At 45.9% G+C, this 20,538-nt stretch overlaps 1 protein-coding gene across 1 annotated transcript in view; it reads left to right on the forward strand.

Annotated features, from left to right (window-relative positions):
• Window positions 1–20,538, forward strand: part of PALS1 (protein associated with LIN7 1, MAGUK p55 family member) — a 239,688-nt gene that overhangs the window by 79,520 nt on the left and 139,630 nt on the right. The window contains exons 2-3 of the mRNA XM_082242942.1: window positions 1,221–1,712; window positions 14,262–14,470. Coding sequence (XP_082099068.1) covers window positions 1,349–1,712; window positions 14,262–14,470 — 573 coding nt within the window. The 5' untranslated portion in view covers window positions 1,221–1,348. The remainder of the gene's footprint in view (window positions 1–1,220; window positions 1,713–14,261; window positions 14,471–20,538) is intronic.

Below are 20,538 nucleotides of genomic sequence, written 5' to 3' on the forward strand. Positions count from 1 at the left end.
TTATTTGGATAAAATTGTTTAAAATCAAATACTCACAAACAAACAAGAAGTTTCAGGCACATCAATTCCATACACCTGCCTCCTACCAGAGGATCAACGTCTTTACTGGAAGCAGAGGGCTGACGCGTTTCGAGGCTGTGCCTCTTCCTCAGAGCCCCTGGCTCTGAGGAAGAGGCACAGCCTCGAAACGCGTCAGCCCTCTGCTTCCAGTAAAGACGTTGATCCTCTGGTAGGAGGCAGGTGTATGGAATTGATGTGCCTGAAACTTCTTGTTTGTTTGTGAGTATTTGATTTTAAACAATTTTATCCAAATAAACTTGCCAAGGATAATGCGCTAGGCTGGTGCGCCCTTTTTTGCTTTGTATTTTCAATGTGGGGGGAGGTGACTGAGTGACACAGGGACAGATCGCAGGTTGAGCTATGCTGAACCCTGCAATCTGTCACTGTCTGTCACTTAGGAGATCCGCCTGCTTTGTTTACACAAGCGGGCGGATCTCCACACTCGATTCCCCGACGATCGGGGAAGAGCGGCGGTGATCACCGCCTCTCCTCCCCTGGCCCGACTCCTGCTGTGACTGAAAACAGCGGGAGCGAGCCTCCGGTGGCGCGCGCGCCGCCGAGAAAGGGGAGTGTCTGGCGATAACGAACCACTTTGCCGCAGTAGAGCTCTAGTGAGCAGCTGTAAATTGGTCAAAGTTGAAAATCACCTTACTACGGGAAATAAATCACCATTCAGATCTGGTTGCTTCATTTTGTCAGTTATACGTGAATTTATCACACTGTTCTTACGGGGTTCTTTTTTTCATATTTGATGTGTGGCAGTCCAGGTTTGGTTCTCTGTGCTGCCACCATAGATCAAGTATGCCTTCGTGTTTTCCTTCACATATTTTTATTATTCTTGAAAAATAAATTTCACATAATTTTCACTTAAAGATTTCACTTACAGCATTTAAGGGTCTATAGACAAAATGGTTTGTTCTTGCTGTTTGTAATATCCAAGCCATACCACAATGCATTATTACAGCTTATGGGAAATTGTAGGGAGAGTGCGACAAAGTTATTTGGTCACTATATCCAATAGTATTTTCTTTAGACCAGGTAAATACCTTAGACACTTTCTCTAAAATGCTAAACAATGTTATGTCATTATTTTTTTATACAAATAGATGGCTGATATCAATCTCTAAATCCTATCTTCTGCTATTTTTTTGTATTCATAGATTCCTAAATATTGTATACAAGTTGGTCCTGTGATCCTGGAGATTGCTAGCTACAATGGGATTTCTTTGCCTAGATTACTGGACAAACATCCAGAAATAGCCACGTGCAAAGTGCTTGTATTGCAGCCATGACCACTTCCCATGTGAATGGTCATGTAACAGAAGATTCTGATAGCGAGAAGCACAGTGCAGAGCTTTCTTCAGAAGAGCCGCAGAAGCACAGAGAGATGGCAGTAGATTGCCCAGGGGACTTGGGTACACGGGCAATGCCCATACGTCGAAGTGCACAGCTTGAACGAATTCGGCAGCAGCAGGAAGACATGCGTCGTAGACGTGAGGAAGAAGGAAAAAAACAGGATCTGGATGTAACTTCTTCAATGAGACTGAAGAAATTGGCACAAACATTTCCTAAAACTGGAATAGATAACCCTATTTTTGACACAGATGAAACACTTGTTCTAGAAAGTCCCAATCGTGCAGTAAAAGTATTAGGTAAGAATTGATTTAGCATTCATTTTGTGATACTTTTTGTGAGTTTTGTGCATTTGTATAAACTTAGACGTGAAAGTAGTATGAAAAAAAAATTGCTTTTTTAGGTAGGCTTTTATATTTAATCTCACGTTTATGTAATTTTTAGAGTGAAAGCCTAACATTTAACTATTCTTAAAAGTGTTCCTTCCTCTTACCTATCCTGCTTACACTATGTAGATATACTAAAGTATATACTCATAGGAACACAATGACATGTATGTGTAAATCACCCCTTATATTTGAAACCAGTTATTTGGATGTTGAAAATGATGGAGAGACGAGTACAATACTTTAGTTATTCCCCTGGAGACATCTTATCCAATGGAAGGGTGTGAGCAAAAAGCACCCTTCTGTCCCTTTAGGTACAGAAAGCTTGGGTATAAGAGTAAATGGGGAGGGATAAAAGGTCATAACTAAGACAAAGGGATTTTGATTCACTGAAAAATGAAAAGGATATGATATAAGCATAGGGGGGGAAGGCAAATTGGGAAGGGGAGGGTAGAGGATAAAAAAAACACAAAGATGATCACAAAGAGGGGAGGGTGTGGGGGCAGAGGAGAAGAAAACTTGAGGAATAGAATTGAGTGCCAGACGCTACCTCAAGATCATCTGGACTCCAATAGATGACCATGGTTAATACACTAATATGAATCCTATAAGTACAAGTTGTAAACTGACCAGTGTTTAAAATGAACCCATATGGGCCATGTAACTGTAAATAAATCTGAAGTGCCTCTCTTCCAGGTCAGTGTCTTTTCCGGATGGTAGATAAATTCTCTTTTTCATATATATTCTGACAAAGGGGTATCTAGTTTTACTCCAATGTGCCAGCGAAAAGCAGAAAATTGTGATGTAGACCACTCTTAAACGGATAAAAGTAGTTTTCTTTTACATCCTCTTGACAGTCGCCGCCCATCCATTTTAGCCTTCACTATTGGGTAATGGTGCCCTCTGCAGGAGTAAGCTAGGCAGTTAGAAATGTTCTAAAAAAAACTTTTCTATACTTAGACACACCTCTAGGAGGCCGACCCCAGCCATTATCCTGATCCAGTTACCACTGGTCCTCCGTTTTATGTTGCCTAGCGTCAGGAGTAGGCTAGCTCTTCCTGGCCGGGGCCTAGCGTCTCGGTTTACTTTGTTTTTTTTTTCTCAAATTATTTGGCTAAAAAGCTGGTCAGCTGACCAAAAAGACGGTGTCTGATGTTCCTTATGTGGGGAGTCCTCTTTTTGGGGACACTCTGGATGAGTTGATTTAAGGGCTTACGGGGGGGTAAGAGTACTCTCTTGCCCCAGGTCACTAAGGGTAAGTCCTCCTGCGCTAGGCGGGGGCCTTCCTTCAAAGCTCAGCGTGGGTCCTTTCGCGCCTTCGGGGCGCAGGACAAGGGCAAATCATTCAAACCCTCTGGGGGCAAGAAGCCGTGGTCGGGTAAGCCAAAGTCCGGTCAGTCCAGTTCGGTGGCCCAGTCCACCTCTTCCTGAAGGGACGCCCTCACCCGTCTTAGGGGTGGGGGGACGTCTGCGTTGCTTTCGGGATCCCTGGTTGTCTGGCATTCGGGACGGCTGGGTTCATGAGCTGATTCGTCAAAACTCCAGCTGACTCCCGATTGTCTCAGAGATCTTTTGGGGGCGGTGCACGATCTGCTCGCCCAAGGAGTCATTGTGCCAGTGCCTTCTCGGGACAGGTTTCAAGGTTTTTTACTCCAACCTGTTCACGGTGCCCAGAAAGGAGGGCAAGGTTCGCTCGATACATCCTTAGAACAATAAACTTGCAATTCATACAATATGCATATATTATCTGTTAAACTTGATGGGTGTGTTTTTTTTTTTCCAATTACATAGTAAGGTTGAAAAAAGACATCAGTCCATCCAGGTTAAACCTATGATGTGTGTGTTTGCTGTTAACCGTACATTGTATACCCCTGTATGTTGTGGTCTTTAAGGTGCCCATCTAATAGTTTTTTGAAACTATCGATGCTCCTTGCTGATTTGACAGTTTGCGGAAGAGAATTCCACATCCTTACTGTTCTTACAGTGAAGAACCCCCTTTAGTGAGTGGCCACGTGTCTTATTGTATTCCCTTTCTCTGAATAGGTTTTTCCATATGCTAGGGTCGCCAGTACAGTATTTGTACATTGATATCATATCCCCCCTCAATCGTCTCTTCTCCAGAGAGAATAAGTTGAGTGCTTGTAGTCTTTCCTCATAGCTGATGTCCTCCATTCCCCTAATTATTTTTGTTGCCCTTCTCTGGACTTTCTCCAGTTCCAGCACATCCTTCCTGAGGACCGGTTGCCCAGAACTGGACAGCATACTCCAGATGTGGCCGGACCAGAGTCTTGTAGAGTGGGAGAATAATCTCTTTATTACTGGAGTGAATCCCCTTTTTAATACATCCCAGTATTCTGTTGGCTTTGCTTGCAGCGGCTTGGCATTGCATGCCACTGCCAAGCCTGTTGTCTACTAAAAGTACCCCCAGGTCCTTTTCCATCCTAGACTCACCCAGAGGTTCCCCCCCTAGTGAGTAGCTTGGTTTCTGGCACCCAAGTGCATTACTTTACATTTTCAACATTAAACCTCAACTGCCATGTAGTTGCCCACCCCACATCCTGCCCAGAAGATATTGGCATGCTTAGTTTAGTATCATCCGCAAATACTGAGATTTTACTCGATATCCCCTCCTCTAGATCATTTATGAATAAATTAAACAGGATTGGCCCCAGGACAGAACCCTGGGGGACCCCGCTTTCCACACCCGCCCAATCTGAGTATTTCCCATTAATCACCACCCTTTGCAACCTCCCCTGGAGCCAGTTCTCTATCCAGGTATATAAGGACCACCTTATGGTCCATACCTACCTTCCTTAGTTTGAACAGTAAGCGTTTGTGGGGAACGGTGTCAAAGGCCTTTGCAAAGTCCAGGTACACCACATCCACAGGCTTACCTTTATCTAGGTGGCAGCTCACTTCATCATAGAAGGTTAATAGATTGGTTTGGCAAGAACGATTTTTCATGAATCCATGCTGATTACTACTAATAATATAATTTTCATTACTAAAGTCTTGTATGTGGTCCCTGAACATCCCTTCCAAAATCTTGCAGACTACTGATGTTAGGCTGACCGGCCTATAGTTACCCAGGATATATCTCTGCCCCTTTTTAAATATTGGTACCACGTTGGCTTTTTTCCAATCAGCTGGCACCATACCCGTCTGTAAGCTATCCTTAAAGATCAAGAATAATGGTCTGGCAATCACCTGGCTGAGCTCTTTAAGAACCCTCGGGTGCAAGCCATCCGGTCCCGGTGATTTATTTATGTTAAGTTTCTCTAGTTTAGTTCTAAGTCTATCTTCTGTTAGCCATGGCAGTACTTCCTGAGGTGTGTTATTTAGCTTGGCCTTACAAGCTGGGTTAGTGTAGCCCCCCAATTCTTTTGTGAAGACTGAAGAGAAGAAATGATTTAACAATACCGCCTTTTCCCTGTCCTCTGTGGCCAAAACTCCCTTATCGTCTTTTATGGGGCCAATGTATTCTGGCCTCGCTTTCTTACAGTTTATATACTTAAAGAATGTCTTGGGGTTCTTTTTACTCTCCTCCGCTATATGTCTCTTGTGTTCTATTTTAGCCGCCCTGTTTTCGCCTTTACATTTCTTATTACACTCTTTGTAATGCTTGAATGCTGCCAATGACCCCTCAGCCTTGTATTTTTTGAAGGCCTTTCCTTTAGCATTAATATGCATTTTTATGTTGGAGTTAAGCCACCCAGGGTTTCATTTTGCTCTTTTAAATGTATTTCCCTTTGGAATGCACTGGTCAATCCCTTTAAGTATGCTTTTGAAGCACTCCTATTTCTCCTCCGTGTTCTTTGTCCCAGGGTTCTATCCCATTTGATATTTTCTAGCAGAGAGCGCAGTTTTGGGAAATTGGTTCTTTTGAAATTTAGTGTCCTTATATTGCCCTTGTGTTTCCTATTACTATAATTAATACTCAAACTAATTGACCTATGGTCACTGTTTCCTAAGTTGCCCCGTATTTCTATATCCGTGAGCAGGTCTGTATTGTTGGTGATCAGTAGGTCAAGTACCGCATTGTTTCTTGTCGGTGCATTCACCATCTGACCCATGAAATTGTCCTGCAAAACTTTTAGGAACTGCCGAGCCTTGGCTGAATGCGCGGTTCCTTCTGCCCAGTCTATATCTGGATAATTAAAGTCCCCCATTATAATGACATTTCCCATCCTTGCTGCCAATTATATCTGTAAAAGGAGGTCCGCCTCCCCCTCCTCCCTCTGGTTAGGGGGCCTATAGCATACGCCCAATATTACCTTCCCCTCAGTGCCTTCCCTTTGGAGTTCTACCCATAGGGACTTAAGTGAAGGACTTTCCACCTTTTAATTTATAGACCTTTTTGTACAGATCTATACAATGTGATAATATCCCCCTTTAGTTGCCTCTTCTCAAGAGTGAAATACATAATTTCAGCTTTTTTTACCTTGTAGTGAGGGTCATCTTCCCCTATGCCCCTTTTTTAAAGTAACATTAAACCTTCGGGTTTTTTCCTTTAAAATACCAAAGATGTCATACTTGCCTGCTCTGTGCAATGATATTGCACAGAGAAGCCCCAATCTTCATAATCAGGGGTCCAATGGGGGCACTGGTGAGTGCCCCCATAGGAAGCCACTTACCGTGGGAGTACTCGTACGGGCTCGCTTGTGCAGTGAGGAAGGCCAGAAGTGCCTCGGCTCTCTTGCACATCGCTGGATTGGGCTCAGGTAAGTATAAGGGGGGGGCTGGGGGTACACATGCAACCCAGAAGGTTTATTACATAAGGATTTAATTTTCCATCAGTCGTCACATGAGCAATCATGGCAGCTCTGAATGAAGTCCTGCCCTTACCTAGATGGCTGCCTTTACACAAGGACACCAAGCATGGTAGGTCAGTCCTGGGAAAAGATCAGCTGCAGAAAGATCGCAGTCAATAGTGGTGACTAGTCATTTGTCTTCTGCCTTTTTTGAGCTTTGTTTCCACAGTTTAGGTTCTCTTTAACCACTTCTGAACTGGAAGGTTTTACCCCCTTAATGACCAGGCCATGTTTTGCAGTTTGGCACTGGGTGATTTTAACTGGTAATTGCCCGGTCATGCAATGCTGTACCCAAGCAAAATGTATGTCCTTTTTCCCCCCACAAATTGAGCTTTGTTTTGGTGGTATTTGATCACCTCTGTGGTTTTTTATTTTTTGCGATTTAAAAATGAAAAAATGACCAAAAATTTTGAGACAAATTATGTTTCTCATTCGTTCACTGACAGACAGAAATCCAAGTCTTCAGACCATTGGGCTTTATGCTGCTCTCTCTTTAGGAGTAGGACTAGGCGGAAACCTTTTTGGTTACACCCCTGGGGCAGTCCCAGAGAGTATACCATCACTTCCTGCTGTAGGACTCCAGTTTTTCCTGCTAAGTCAGGAGTAAGGGTCTGTGTCCACGCACCCTGAGTGCTCTAATAGTGAGGATGAGTCGCCCTCCTCTTCAGCCGCGCATGAAAATGTTCTGGTGGAGGCCCTGATTGTTTCAGTGCGGGAAACTTTAAAGTTGGAGGACTTGCAGCTGAGTCGGTGATGCGGGTGCAGTTTGGCACCTGCAAATCTTCCAAAGTGACTTAAGGTGTTTCCCTTTCCTGCCTTTGACGAGATTGTCACTAGTCAGTGGGGTTCCCCGAAATGCATGGTTGGAATACCCAAGCGTTTTGCTAGGAGATATCCCTTTGAGCAGTCTCTTCTGAAGAAACGAACAGTTCCACCGTCGGTGGATTCTCAGGTTTCCAGGCTAAATAAGGCCACGCTTTTGCCAGTGGAGGATTCCCCGTCTTTTACTACCCCATTTACAAAAGAGCTGAGGCTCTGGTTCGGTATCTCTTCACAGTGGCTGGTTCAATTTCGAGACTGGTGTTTGCTATCACCTTGATATCCCAGACTTTAACGGAATGGGCTAAGATTTTGTGCCAGAATCTAGAGAGGAGTCAACGCCCTTTTGAGCTGGCGGACCTGACGGATCAGTTGATCCAAGGGTTACAGTATATTTGTGATGCATTCCTGGATGCAGGCCTCTTTGGCCGGCAGGGTTTTGGTGATGGCAGTGATCCTTTGCCGCATGATCTGTTAAGTACTGGTCAGCTGACCAGGCTTCTTAAAAGGTGCTGACCTTCCTTTTGTAGGCGATTGTCTGTTCGGTGCCTCTATGGAAGGGATAATTAGGGCCTCATAGGAGCAAGAGTACATTGCTTCTGCAGGTTGTTAAGGGCAAGGAACTTCACCATAAGCAGGGTCCTTTCTTTTCGTCTCACAAGTGGCCCTTTTGTCCGTTTTGGATCGCAAGGAAAAGGGCTTGAGTTCCCCGTAACTTTGCAGGAGGCTCCAAGAGGCCCTGGAATGGTAAGTCCAAAGTGGGCCCTTTTGGTTCCGCAGACAAGTCTTTCCCAGCCTGAAGGTGTGCCCTCACCCGTGTCTGGGGTGGGGGGACGTCTTTGCTTCTTTCCGAATCCGTGGACCTTGCTCATTCACGACAAATGGGTCCACGAACTGATTTGGTTCAATTACAAGATAGTTTCGGTCCTTACCGCCGACAAGGTTCTTTCTTTCTTACCTGCGCCTGTCCCCAGATCGGCTGCGGGGCCTTTACGGGTCGGTGCAGGATCTGCTATCACAGGGAGTAATTGTGCCGGTTCCAGAGTTGGAACGTTTTCAGGGATTTTATTCAAATCTGTTTACTGTTCCCTGGAAGGAAGGCAAAATCCATCCAATCTTGGACCGCAAGGCCCTGAATCGCTTTGTGCGGGTTCAGAAATTTTGGATGGAGTCCATTCCCACTGTGGTGGCATCCCTTCATCAAGGGGATTTCCTGGCCTCTATCGATATCAAGGACGCTTACCTTTATATCCTAATATATATTGGGCACCAGCGCTTTCTTCGGCTTTGCTGTAAGAGAGGAGCATTATCAATTTGTGGCGTTACCCTTTGGTCTCACCACAGCTCCTCTGGTATTCGCAAAAGTGTTGGCCCCGGTTTTAGCCTTGCTCCGGCAGAGGGGGGATCATGTTACTGGGGTACCTGGACAATCTTCTTCTGTGAGCAGAATCTCCATCTGTCTTAGGATGATCTGGGCATCACTGTGCAAACTCTGCATGAGTTTAGCTGGAAACTGAATCTTCAGAAATTATCTCTGACTCCGTCCAACAACCTGGACTACCTGGGCCTGACTTTGGGTTCAGCCTCAGTCAGGGTGTTTCTTCCGGAGGTGAAACTACTGAAGTTTCAGCATGCGATTCGGCTCCTGTTGTCCAACCGTCAGTCTTCTCTCAGGAATTGCATGCAGGTGCTGGGCTTGATGGACTCTACCTTTTTGAGGCGGTTCCGTTTGCTCAGTTCCATACTAGACCTTTTCAGAAGGAGATTCTTGCCAAATGGAACAACAATTCACAGTCCCTAAACTATCTAATCCTGTAGAGCCGGGTACGATGGGGTCCTTGATATGGTGGCTCCGCTCCCAGGCGCTTTAACAGTGAAAATCCCTTATTCCCCTGTACTGGACAGTGGTTACCACTGATGCCAGCCTGTCCGGGTGGGGAGGTGTCTCAGGCACAGGTACTGCACAGGGGGCTTGGACTTGGAAAGAAGTCCAGTCTGCCAATCAATGTCCTGGAGATTCGGGCGATCAGGTTTGCGTGTCCCTGTGGGCGGTTCGTCTGCGGGGGCACCCGCTAAGGATTCAATCAGACAACACCACGGCTGTGCCATATGTCAATCACCAAGGGGGCACCAAAAGTGCCCTGGAAGTGGCCGACATTCTAAGGTGGGCAAAACACTTTGTTCCAGCCCTCTGTTGTTCACATTCCAGGGGTGGAAAATTGGCAGGTGGACTACCTCAGTCGGCATTTGGTGGATCCAGGCGACTCACCCAGAGGTATTTCAACAACTGTGTCTCTGGAGGGGGACTCCCTATGTGGACCTGTTAGCCTCTCGTCTCCACCGAAAGGTTCAGAGGGTTGTGGCAAGGTCTCGGGACCCTGTGGCCGACGCCTCGGACGCTCTGGTGGCACCTTGGGGTCGGTATAGTCTAATGTATGCCTTTCCTCTATTACAACTTCTGTGCAGAATCGAGGCAGAAGAGATTCCAGTCATTATGGTGGCCCCGGACTGGTCTCGTCGGTCTTTGTACGCAGGTTTAGCAAGACTGGTAGCCGATGCCCCTTGGAGACTCCCTCTCAGGGAAGACCTTTTGTCTCAAGGACCGATGTTCATCCTGCTTTACGGTCGCTGGCTTTAACAGTCTGGCTATTGAAAGCCAGGTACTGGGGGACAGAGGGTTGTCTGATTCGGTAATTCTCACACTGTGATCAATAAAAATCCCATGAGCAACCAGGATGAAATTAATTGCTGCCACCACGCCACTATCTCACCAGTGCAATCACAATATATCTAAAAATGCTGCGCAATTATTAGTGACACAACCAGTATTCAAATATATAAATAAATAAATAAATAAATCAAGCAAATATAAAAGTGAAACCGTGACAAAAAAATTGAAAACCATCAATAGTGAACAGTCACATAAATATATAAATAAATAGTGTAAGCAAACGTGTACAAAAATTCGCAATGTATGAAGTGTTGCCACTTAAAAAAAACAATTCTTTAAAGGTGCCAATAGTGCTGTAAACATGCAGGTATAAAGCCACACAAAGTGCAGTAAAGATCTCTCCCAAAACCTGTGCACCCCTTGTGATTGGGCACTCACCTTAATGCGTGTGACTTTAATTAAGCTCAGTCAAAAAACGCTTAATGCCTCCCTGGGCTGAAAATAGGATCTATTCAATCCCCCCAGGTGGGGATCCTCTAGGGCAGTGATGGAGAACCTTGGCACCCCAGATGTTTTGGAACTACATTTCCCATGATGCTCAACTACGTTGCAGAGTGCATAAGCATCCTGTAAAATGTAGTTCCAAAACATCTGGGGTGCCAAGGTTCGCCATCACTGCTCTAGGGTATCACTCTTTCTGGTATACAACATTGGTGTCATATAAAGGAAGAAAAGCTAGATAGTGCCTAAATCTTTTTAAATATTTCATGAAATAAAATGTATTAAACTACTCACATTCAGGAGGTGCTAAAGTGCACCAATTTATCATGGGCATCAATAGGTAGCTAAGTATCGTGGTGGTGCGGTGAGTCAAACAGCCTTGCACGAGCGGCAACAGCTGACAGCCTCTCAGTCACAGGCTTGGCCAGTGCAGCGTTCCGTCAGTCCTTGCCCCTTGTTGCCCAAACCAATCAAAATACGCTTCTTGGGATTTGTTTTACCAAAAATATGTAGCAGAATACAAATTGGCCTAAAAGGATGATTTTTTTTTTTGGGGGGGGGGGGGGGGGGGGGAATGTTATATCGCAGAATTGTTTTTTTCAGAATTGTCGCTCTTTTTTTTTTTTTGTTTATAGCGCAATAAATAACAATCGCACAGGTGATCAAATACCACCAAAAGAAAGCTCTATTTGTGGGGAAATAAGGACATAGATTTTTTTTTTTGGGTACAGCGTTGCACGATCACGCAATTCTCCGTTAAAATAATGCAGTGCCGAATTGCAAAAAATGGCCTGGTCATTAAGGGGGTTAATCCTTCAAGTCCAGGAGCATTGAGCACTTTGCAGTACATAAACAGTTCACATTTAGTGAAAGTCCAATGAGTTTGCTTTGATTTCAGCATGCATGGAGCACTTTGCACATGCTGAAACCAATGCAAAGGCATTAAACAGTCCATATTAAATGGAAAATGTATCTACTGCAAAGTTCAAATGTGATTATTGGAGAGAGTAAGTGTTGGTTCACACTATGGCGATCCGACTTCGGGGGCGACCTTTGAAGTCGCGTGCACCGCGGCGCGACTTGCACGGACTTGGAAACATAGAATGTGTCGGCAGATAAGAACCATTTGGCCCATCTAGTCTGCCCAATATATCTGAATCCTATGAATAGTCCCTGGCCCTATCTTATATGAAGGATAGCCTTATGCCTATCCCATGCATGCTTAAACTCCTTCACTGTATGGAAGTCAATGCAAGTCGCCTGGGTGCAGAAATATTTCTGGCGCCCCCACATAGGCGTGGTCATGTTAATAACTCCTCCCCAATACCTCCACCTCTCATACATGTGGCTTTTTAGAGCGGTTTCCATGGGTCCCCCTTTTTGGCAACAAACAGCAGCATCACTTGGCTCATTAATAACAATCAGCTCCCAGCATGAAACAATAAGAAGGAATAGAGAAGTCTTCCTAGTGTGAAGCCTTTTTTTCTCATTAAAAAAAGGAAACATTCACCAAACACTTAATTTATAGCCAAAAATACCAGAACAAAATAGTCTATGAATAATAAACCACTAATCCTACCTCTGCGTCAGTATTACACAAGCAGAATACATTAAAAATTATTCACAATATCTTGGCCCTATGCGGGTCTAAAATCTAAATGGGACCGCTGCCACTTTAAATGATTAACCGCTTGCCGACCAGCCGCCGTACTGATACAGTGGCTAGGCAGCTCTGTCCCGCAAAAGGACGTACCTGTACGTCGTTTCGCGGGACCGCAGGCATGCCAACTGGCCACAGGGGGAGCCAATCAGCGGGTCCGGCGGCTGCGATGTCCACCGGGCACACACGATTGCTGCCCAGAGAATCAGAACAGCGGTCTGCCGTTGTAAACATGGCAGACCGCCGTTCTGTCAGTAATGAACACCGGATCCTCCTATTTAGGAACACAAGTCTCTGTGTTCATTCAGCAAGCCCATCCCCTACACAGAAAGCACCCCTTTGGGACACATTTAACCCTTTGATCGCCCCTGGTGTTAACCCCTTCCCTGCCAGTGTCATTAGTACAGTAGTAATGTCACTGGTCCCCCACCAAAAGTGTTTAAAAATGTCAGTCCATTAGAGAGTTCATGTGTTTTAAATCTCTCAATCCATCTTCCTTTGTAGTGGAAAAACTGTACCCAAATTCACACTGGTCATACAATCTTCATAACACACAAAGCAAGGCACACGTGTCACTGCTTCCCCATCACATAAACACTCACCACATGCGTTTTCCTCACACTCTCATGCTTTTAAAAGTATAGAGCAAACACTTACATTTATTTTCTCTGTCCTCTTGCCTTGTGGAGTGACCCCCCCGCTCCCCCCACAGCCTCTTGTCCATCTCCTCCTGTGGGCAGGCTGGGGAGTGTAGTCTCTGCCCCCAGGGATTGATAGGGGGCCACTGGTGATAAACACTACATGTCCCACGATGCTTTGCAGCTGCTGGAGTCCTGACATGATGGGCTCCCTCCCTCTGCCAATGAGGAAGCTGGGGAGGGAACAGAGGGGACGGCTGCTCTCACACACTGCAATGTGAAGAGGGGGGAGGAGCTATCAGGCTCGCTCTCACTCGGCGTCTCTCAGTGGATTCGTGAGAGACTGTGAGGGCAACCAATGGGGCTGCAGGTGACAAAGCAGCCCCAGCTACTTAAGTGAGTGCCACTTGAGCTGAATGCCGGTGTTCCGTGAGAATTACCTACCCGTGAGGAAAACCTACCCTCTTCACTTCCGGTTCACGGCAGTCTGTGTAACGCGAGCAGTTACATTAAAACAGCTGTGCTGCACCATGAGTCATCTCCGCTCCTGTCCCGGTCACTTCCCTGCTCTCGGCTACTAAATATAAAAGCGGCGGCGGCTGTATGAAAAGATAAATCACGGAGCCGCCAGCCCCTTTTATATTTACTAGCCAAGATCAGGGAAGTGACCGGGACAGGAGCGGAGATGACTCATAGTGCAGCACAGCTATTTTATGTCACCGCCGCGTCGGTAGGTTTTTTTAACGGACACCGAGATCGTTTCAGACTAGTGCGCATGCGCACTAGTCTGATCCTCAGCTCTTCCATTAGGTATCCGGGGCTGTGAGCATGCGCACTGCTGCGCTGCTCAGCTGTTCCTGGCCGGAAGTGACGAGGGGTAGGTTTTTCTCACGGGGTAGGTAATTCTCACGTTACACCGGTAAGTGCCACTGTATAGCAAGCATGTGTGCGGTAGGTAGAAACGGGAGCCGGGACTCAGAGGAAGGATAGGGGGTTTTTCTTTTCATGCGGGGAGGGGCGGCTTTTTTGCCGCCCCCCCGCAAAGTGCCGCCCTGGGCCTTGTCGGCCTAGGCCAAAATACAGCATTGCCTCCACCCCAATGAGGCTTGATTTGTTTCTCCTAATCAGCCACAATATCTTCACAAATATATATTGTACCACCCTATTTTAAGGAATGCCTACTATAGTAAAGTTATTTTAATAAAACATTGTAAAAGTAGAGAAAGGTCAGAAGTTGTTATTCATACTCATTTCAGGTCAGTGAATTTTTGTAAGCCAAAGCCAAAACTGTAATGTACGTTGTTTTTTGCATGTTGACTCCTCTGTTGTGAACTACTGTTCTCTGCTTCTTTTTACCTACAGAAGTGGAAGATCTTCTGTGTTCATTGAAAGAGATCCAGCACACGTTGGTAGATTCACAGAGCCAGGAAGATTTATTTTTACTTCTACAACTAGTGCAAAATAAAGACTTTCAGAATGCATTTAGGATTCACAATGCTGTTGCTGTCCACATGAACAAAGCTAGTCCCCCATATCCACTTATTCCAAATGCCCAGGAATTAACACAAGAGGTAAGTCACTACTCGCTGATTTTAATTTGCGTGTATAGGCAAAAGAAAAATAAAAATTTTTATATTTTTTTAACAAATGGCCACAGAAAAAAGCACCAATATAACCCTTTTCCTAACTATCAAGTTTCAGTTTTTTGCTAGTGTGTTAGGAGTTTATGCCTTTTCCACAGCTCTGCAGAGAAACTATATGGTTAGCTTTTTTTTCAGTCAAGATACTTGGGTACACTATAGGGATATGAAACCTTCAGGTACTTCAGTCAAGACTTGAGTGCCATTTTAGCTAGTCCCTACACAGCAACAGATCTCTCTAACAAAAGCAGTTACATAGTCGGGGTTGAAAAAAGACACAAGTCCATCTGGTTCAACCAAAAAAATAAAAAATAAGTTAACAGTAATGAAAACCAAACTATACAATACCATATACACAATCCTATGCCCGCAGTTGATCCAGAGGAAGTCGAAAAAAACCCCAGCAAAGCATGATCAATTTGCTACAGCAGGGGAAAAAAATTCCTACCTGATCACCCGAGAGGCAATCGGATATTCCCTGGATCAACTTTAACTAACAAGATTTTAGTACCCACTTATATTAAGTACACCCAGGAAAGAATCCAGGCATTTTAATGAAATCTAGTGAGCTAGCCAGAACCACCTCTGGAGGAAGTCTATTCCACATTTTCACAGCTCTTACGGTAAAGAGACCTTTCCGTATTTGGAGACGAAATCTGTTTTCCTCTAGACGTAAAGAGTGCCCCCCCCTGTCCTCTGTGTTGACCTTAAAGTGAACAACTCGACACCAAGTTCACTTTATGGACCCCTTATGTATTTATACATATTGATCATACCCCCCCCCCCCCCCCCCAATCTCCTCTTCTCAAGAGAGAATAAATTCAGTTCCTCTAATCTTTTCTCATAGCTGAGCTTCTCTATGCCTCATCAGTTTGGTTGCCCTTCTCTGTACTTTCTCCAGTTCCCCAATATCCTTTTTAAGAAATGGTGCCCAAAATTGAACTGCATATTCCAGATGAGGTCTTACTAATTATTTGTACAGGGGCAAAATTATATCTCTCTCTCTCTGGAGTCCATGCCTCTCTTAATACAAGAAAGGAAACCACAGTTTGGCATTGCATGCTATTATTAAGCTTATGATCTACCATAACACCCAGATCCTTCTCCGCTATGGATTCCCCCAGTTCTACTCCACCTAGTATGTACGATTCATGCATATTCTTAGCCCCCAAGTGCATAACTTTACATTTATCAACATTAAACCTCATTTGCCACATAGTTGCCCAATGAAACCGTGCATTGAGGTCAGCTTGTAAGTTGGAGATATCCTGTAAGGATGTTATACCACTGCAAAGCTTGGTGTCATCTGCAAAGACTGAAATGGTACTTTTAATCCCAGACCCTATATCATTTATAAAGATATTAAAAAGTAAGGGTCCCAACACTGAACTTTGGGGTACACCACTGATAACCTTAGACCATTCAGAGTAAGAATCATTAACCACTACTCTCTAAATTTTATCTTTTAGCTAATTTTGTATCCATTTACAAACTGATCTTTCCAAGCCTGTAGACTTTACCTTACACATTAGCCGTGTGTGGGGAACTGTGTCAAACGCTTTTGCAAAATCCAAGTATGCTACGTTCACAGCCACTCCTCTGTCCAAGGTTTTCCTTACCTCCTGTGTGAATAACAATAGAGGCCTCACTGGGTTCTAACGTTTACCTGCTGTATCCAAAACGAAGAATAAAAAAAGTTATGACTGGGCTTACAATAGGTAATTGCTAGATTTCATTTATTATATTTGTACTAAATACTTTCATTCATTGACAGACACAGCTCCTGATATTCATGACCATTGGGTTATATGGCCCCCTACAGGAGTAAGACACTAGGCAGAAAATAATTCTGGCTACACCCATGGGCAGTCCCAGGGGGTATACTCCCTTTCTCTGCTATAGCCGCTCATTTTTTTTTTTTTCTTTCTAGTCAGGAGTAAGGACCGATTTCCTTGCTGGGATCTTTGGTCCTGACAACATTTCTTTAGATAGAAAATGTTTTCCTCCTGGATTTTTTCCTGTGAGATCTGCAATCCACTGCTGGACTGGGCGATGGGCTGGATAATCTAGATCCAGTGGTCACCCCAGTCTGGCCAGTGAGCACGCGCAGACCTCAGCTCCGCACTAGGTCGACCACGACCTAACCCCACTGGATGGGGGCTGGCCTGCGAGTTAAATGCCTCGCTAGGTTGCCCCCCCCCCCCCATTTCACTGGAGAGTGTTTCTGTCTGGAGCGGTGCCTGCCCAGTTCCTGGTATGGTGAGTAGCTGTCCCCCTCCTCTCCTCCTGGAGGGTTTTGGGGTGGACGTGGGCCCCTCCTTGGGGCAATTGGATCCCCGGGTTCTCCTCCTTCTCTAATGTTCATTGACGGACACAGCACCCACCCTTCTGTGGAGTTATAATTCTCCTGACACTGCTTGTAACAAAACTGAGTGGCTGTAGCAGAGAGAGGGAGCATACCCCCTTGGACTGCCCATGGGTGTAGCCAGAGTTATTTTCTGCCTAGTGTTCATCAATGAACATCAGAGAAATGGATTTTACATTTCTCTGATGTTCCTTGCTCATTTAAGTTTTTGAGCCCCTTCGCTATGGCCAAAGGTTTGACAGGATCAAAGACTTTATCAGGGTTAGGTCAATCACTGTCCAAGACTGGTTGGAATAGGGGTACCAGCTGTTCTAATGCACGTGGAAATTTTCTTTCAAACAGTGTGAGATACAGCCAGACAGATGGCCCAAAAAATTCAAATTATGAAATTCATATCTCTGACCCAGTGGTTCACCTTACTGGGTCAGCTCTCTGCTTCCAGCCTTCTAAATTAAACAGTGGTACAGTATTAAACTCTGTCCAATAAGTATGAGCTTACTTGGAAAGTGGTATTGTTAAACCAGTAGATAGCAGAGCGTTATGACTAGCTTGTATGTGAATGGATGTACAAAGCTGCAAACCCTTTGAGGGGTAAAACTGTAAACAGGTTTGTATTTCAGACATGTATATAGCAGGTTGCTACCTTTTAACCAGTAATCTGCGAATGCACCAATAACCAATAAAATTATTTGAATTGTAATAAGAAAATTGGTACCTCCTGGAAATATACAAGTATTGAACAGACAAAAATTAAAGAATGTTTTTTCTCTTTCGTTCATTGACGGACACAGCTCCTTATCTTCTTTGACCCTTGGGTTATGCTGCTCCTTACAGGAGTAGGACACTAGGTGGAAAAAAATTGACTACGCGGATAGGGCATTCCTAGGGGGTATACTCCCACTTCCTGCTATTGGACTTCCGTTTTTTTTCTTCCTAATCAGACGAAAGGACATAGTTCCTTGCTGGGATCTCTGGTCCTGTCGTTTTTATCATTATAAACTGATTTTTTTTCTTTTGTTATTTTCTGAACTACAATCAAGTCTGTTCCAGTGAGAACTACAATCAACTGCCGGACTGGGTGACACTCTGGATATTCTAGATCCTTACCATCTTCCCAGTCCAACCAGCGAGCGTGACCCGGCCGCATCTCCGCGCTAGGTCGGCTGTGACATAGTCCCACTGAACAGGGGCTGGCCGGCGAGTTAAACGTCTCACGAGGACGCATAGCCCTGGTCACGATCTGTGTCGAAGCATACCTCTGGCCTGCAGCACCCCCATTCCAAGATGGTGTGGTGGTCTGCCCGGAGTGGTGCCGCTTGGTTCCAAGGTGTGGTGAGTAGTGTCCCCCCCTCTCTTCTGGTGAATTTTCGGGGTGGATGCGGGCCCCTCCCTGGGTTTGTAAGCCCCCCATGTGTCCTTCCTTCCCAAATGGTGCCCCCCCTCATTAGTGGGGTCCCCCTGCACAAATACCCTCACCTACTCCCCCTTAGTCCCTTCCCCCGGGTGGCCAGGCTATCTTTAGGTGTTGGGGTGTTAAGTTGTGATGGGTCTTGAGGGGGGAGGGAGATTGCAGCTAGGGGCTCAGTTTAGCATTTTTCTAGGGAAAATGTTCTAGTGGGGGTCCCTGTTAGGGTCCCCCTTGCTTGCTGCATGTACCTGAGGGGCCCTTGGGGTCCCAGGAGTCATGCGGATGCCGCCATTTTCCTGTGGATGGCTGCTATTGAGATTGGCGACCATGTTTGTGTATTCTGGCGGCCATGTTTTGGTAGTTTCCCATTAAAGTCAATGCGGCGGCCATTTTCTTGTGGCCTGTGGAGCGGTGATGTGGTGGTGGGCCTCTAATGGCAGTGACTGCGTTTTCTCTTCCTCTCTGATCGCCGCACGGCAAGAAGCTTTGCACGCTGTGTTCCTCCTTGAGTCTGTGGTGGTGAGTCCCTGTGTTTGTGCAGTTCCCTCTTTATGCTATAGCTGCCCTGTTGGTCGCTGGGACCTGTGGTGACACTGGTACAGCGGTGGGGGGATTCTTACAGCGATTTTTTTTTTCCCCCCAGATTTTCCTGGCGGTCCCTGGGTTAACCATGAAGTCCCCGGAGCACGTGTCACCACCCAACCCACTCTCAGAAGCTGCGAGACCCTCTGGGTCTGTCTGCTCTGGTGGCCATGACGGCGGTTCTACAGTCACTGGTGTCAAAGGTTGATATGGCCCTTTAACATGGGCCTAGCAAAAAGCATCCCCCGCCCTCACCTGCATCCTCTGTCTCCTCAGATTCTGAGGTCGATTTGGCCGCCATGGATGCGAGTCACCCTACTGGGTCTGCGTCCATGCACCCTGAGCGCTCTGACAGTGAGGATGAATCCTCTTTCACCACAGCCACGCATGAGAAGGCGCTTGTGGAGGCACTGATTGTTTCAGTGTGGGAAACTCTAGAATTGGAGGACTCAGCTAATGTGGCGTTGGCTGCGCCAGTGCAATTTGGCACCCGCAGACCATCCAAGGCAACTAGAGTTTTCCACTTTCGCGCCTATTTTGACGACATTGTCGCAAGTCAGTGGGGTTCCCCAAAACGCATGGTCGGTATATATGTGTTTCGCTAGAAGGTATCCTTTTGAAGAGTCTCTTTTAAAGAAACTGACAATTCTGCCGGTGGTGGATTCTCAGGTTTCTAGGTTAAATAAAGCCACACTACTACAGGTGGAGTACCCTCGGTCCTTTAAGGACCCTGTTGACAAGAGAGCTGGATCTCTGGTCCGATACCTTTTTTGAACCGTGGCCGGTTCAATCTTGAGGCCGGTGTTTGCCATAACCTTGGTCTCCCAGACCCTAACAGAATGGGCAAAGCTTCTGCACCAGGATTTGGAAGGGGTCAACATCCTCCTGAGCTGGAGGATCAGTTCGTGTAGGGGTTACAGTACATCTGTGATGCCTCTCTGGCCCCTTTAGGCTGCAGGGTGTCTGTTACAACTGTGACCCTTCGCCGCATGATTTGGCTGAAATGCTGGTCTGCGGACCAGGCTTCCAAAAGGCTTCCAAAGCGATCATTAAAAGTCTTACGGGAGGTAAGAGTACTCTGCTTCCACAGGTTACAAGAGCAAAGAGCCTCGCCGCAAACGTAGTCCTCTCTTCTTTGCCCATAAATGGCCCTATCGTCCCACGGGATCCCAGGACAAGGGGTCAAAATCCCCCCGTAACTTTTGGAGGTTTCAAAAGACCTTGATCTAGTTAGTCAAAAGCAGATTCCATTGGTCCTGCAGAGCAGTCCACTTCTGCCTGAAGGGGCGCCCTTACCCATACCTGGGGTGGGGGGGATGTCTTCGCTTTTTTCCAGACCCGTGGACCTCTTTGATTCAAGACAAATGGGTCCACGAGTTGATTCGGTCCAGTTACAAGATCTAGTTTCAATCCTTGCCCCAGGCAAGGTTTATTCCTTCCAACCTGCATCTGTCCTCGGATCGTCTGCAAGGCCTTCTCGGGGCAGTACAGGATCTGCTCTCGCAAGGAGGCATTGTACCGGTTCCAGACTCTGAACATTTTTTAAGGGTTTTATTCAAACCGATTTACTGTTTCCAGGAAGGAAGGCAAGGTCCATCCAGTTTTGTATCTCAAGGCCCTGAACCGCTTTGTGCAGGTTCAGAA

This window comes from Pelophylax lessonae (assembly GCF_965119305.1).
Source record: "Pelophylax lessonae genome assembly, chromosome: 13".
Lineage (NCBI taxonomy): Eukaryota > Metazoa > Chordata > Amphibia > Anura > Ranidae > Pelophylax > Pelophylax lessonae.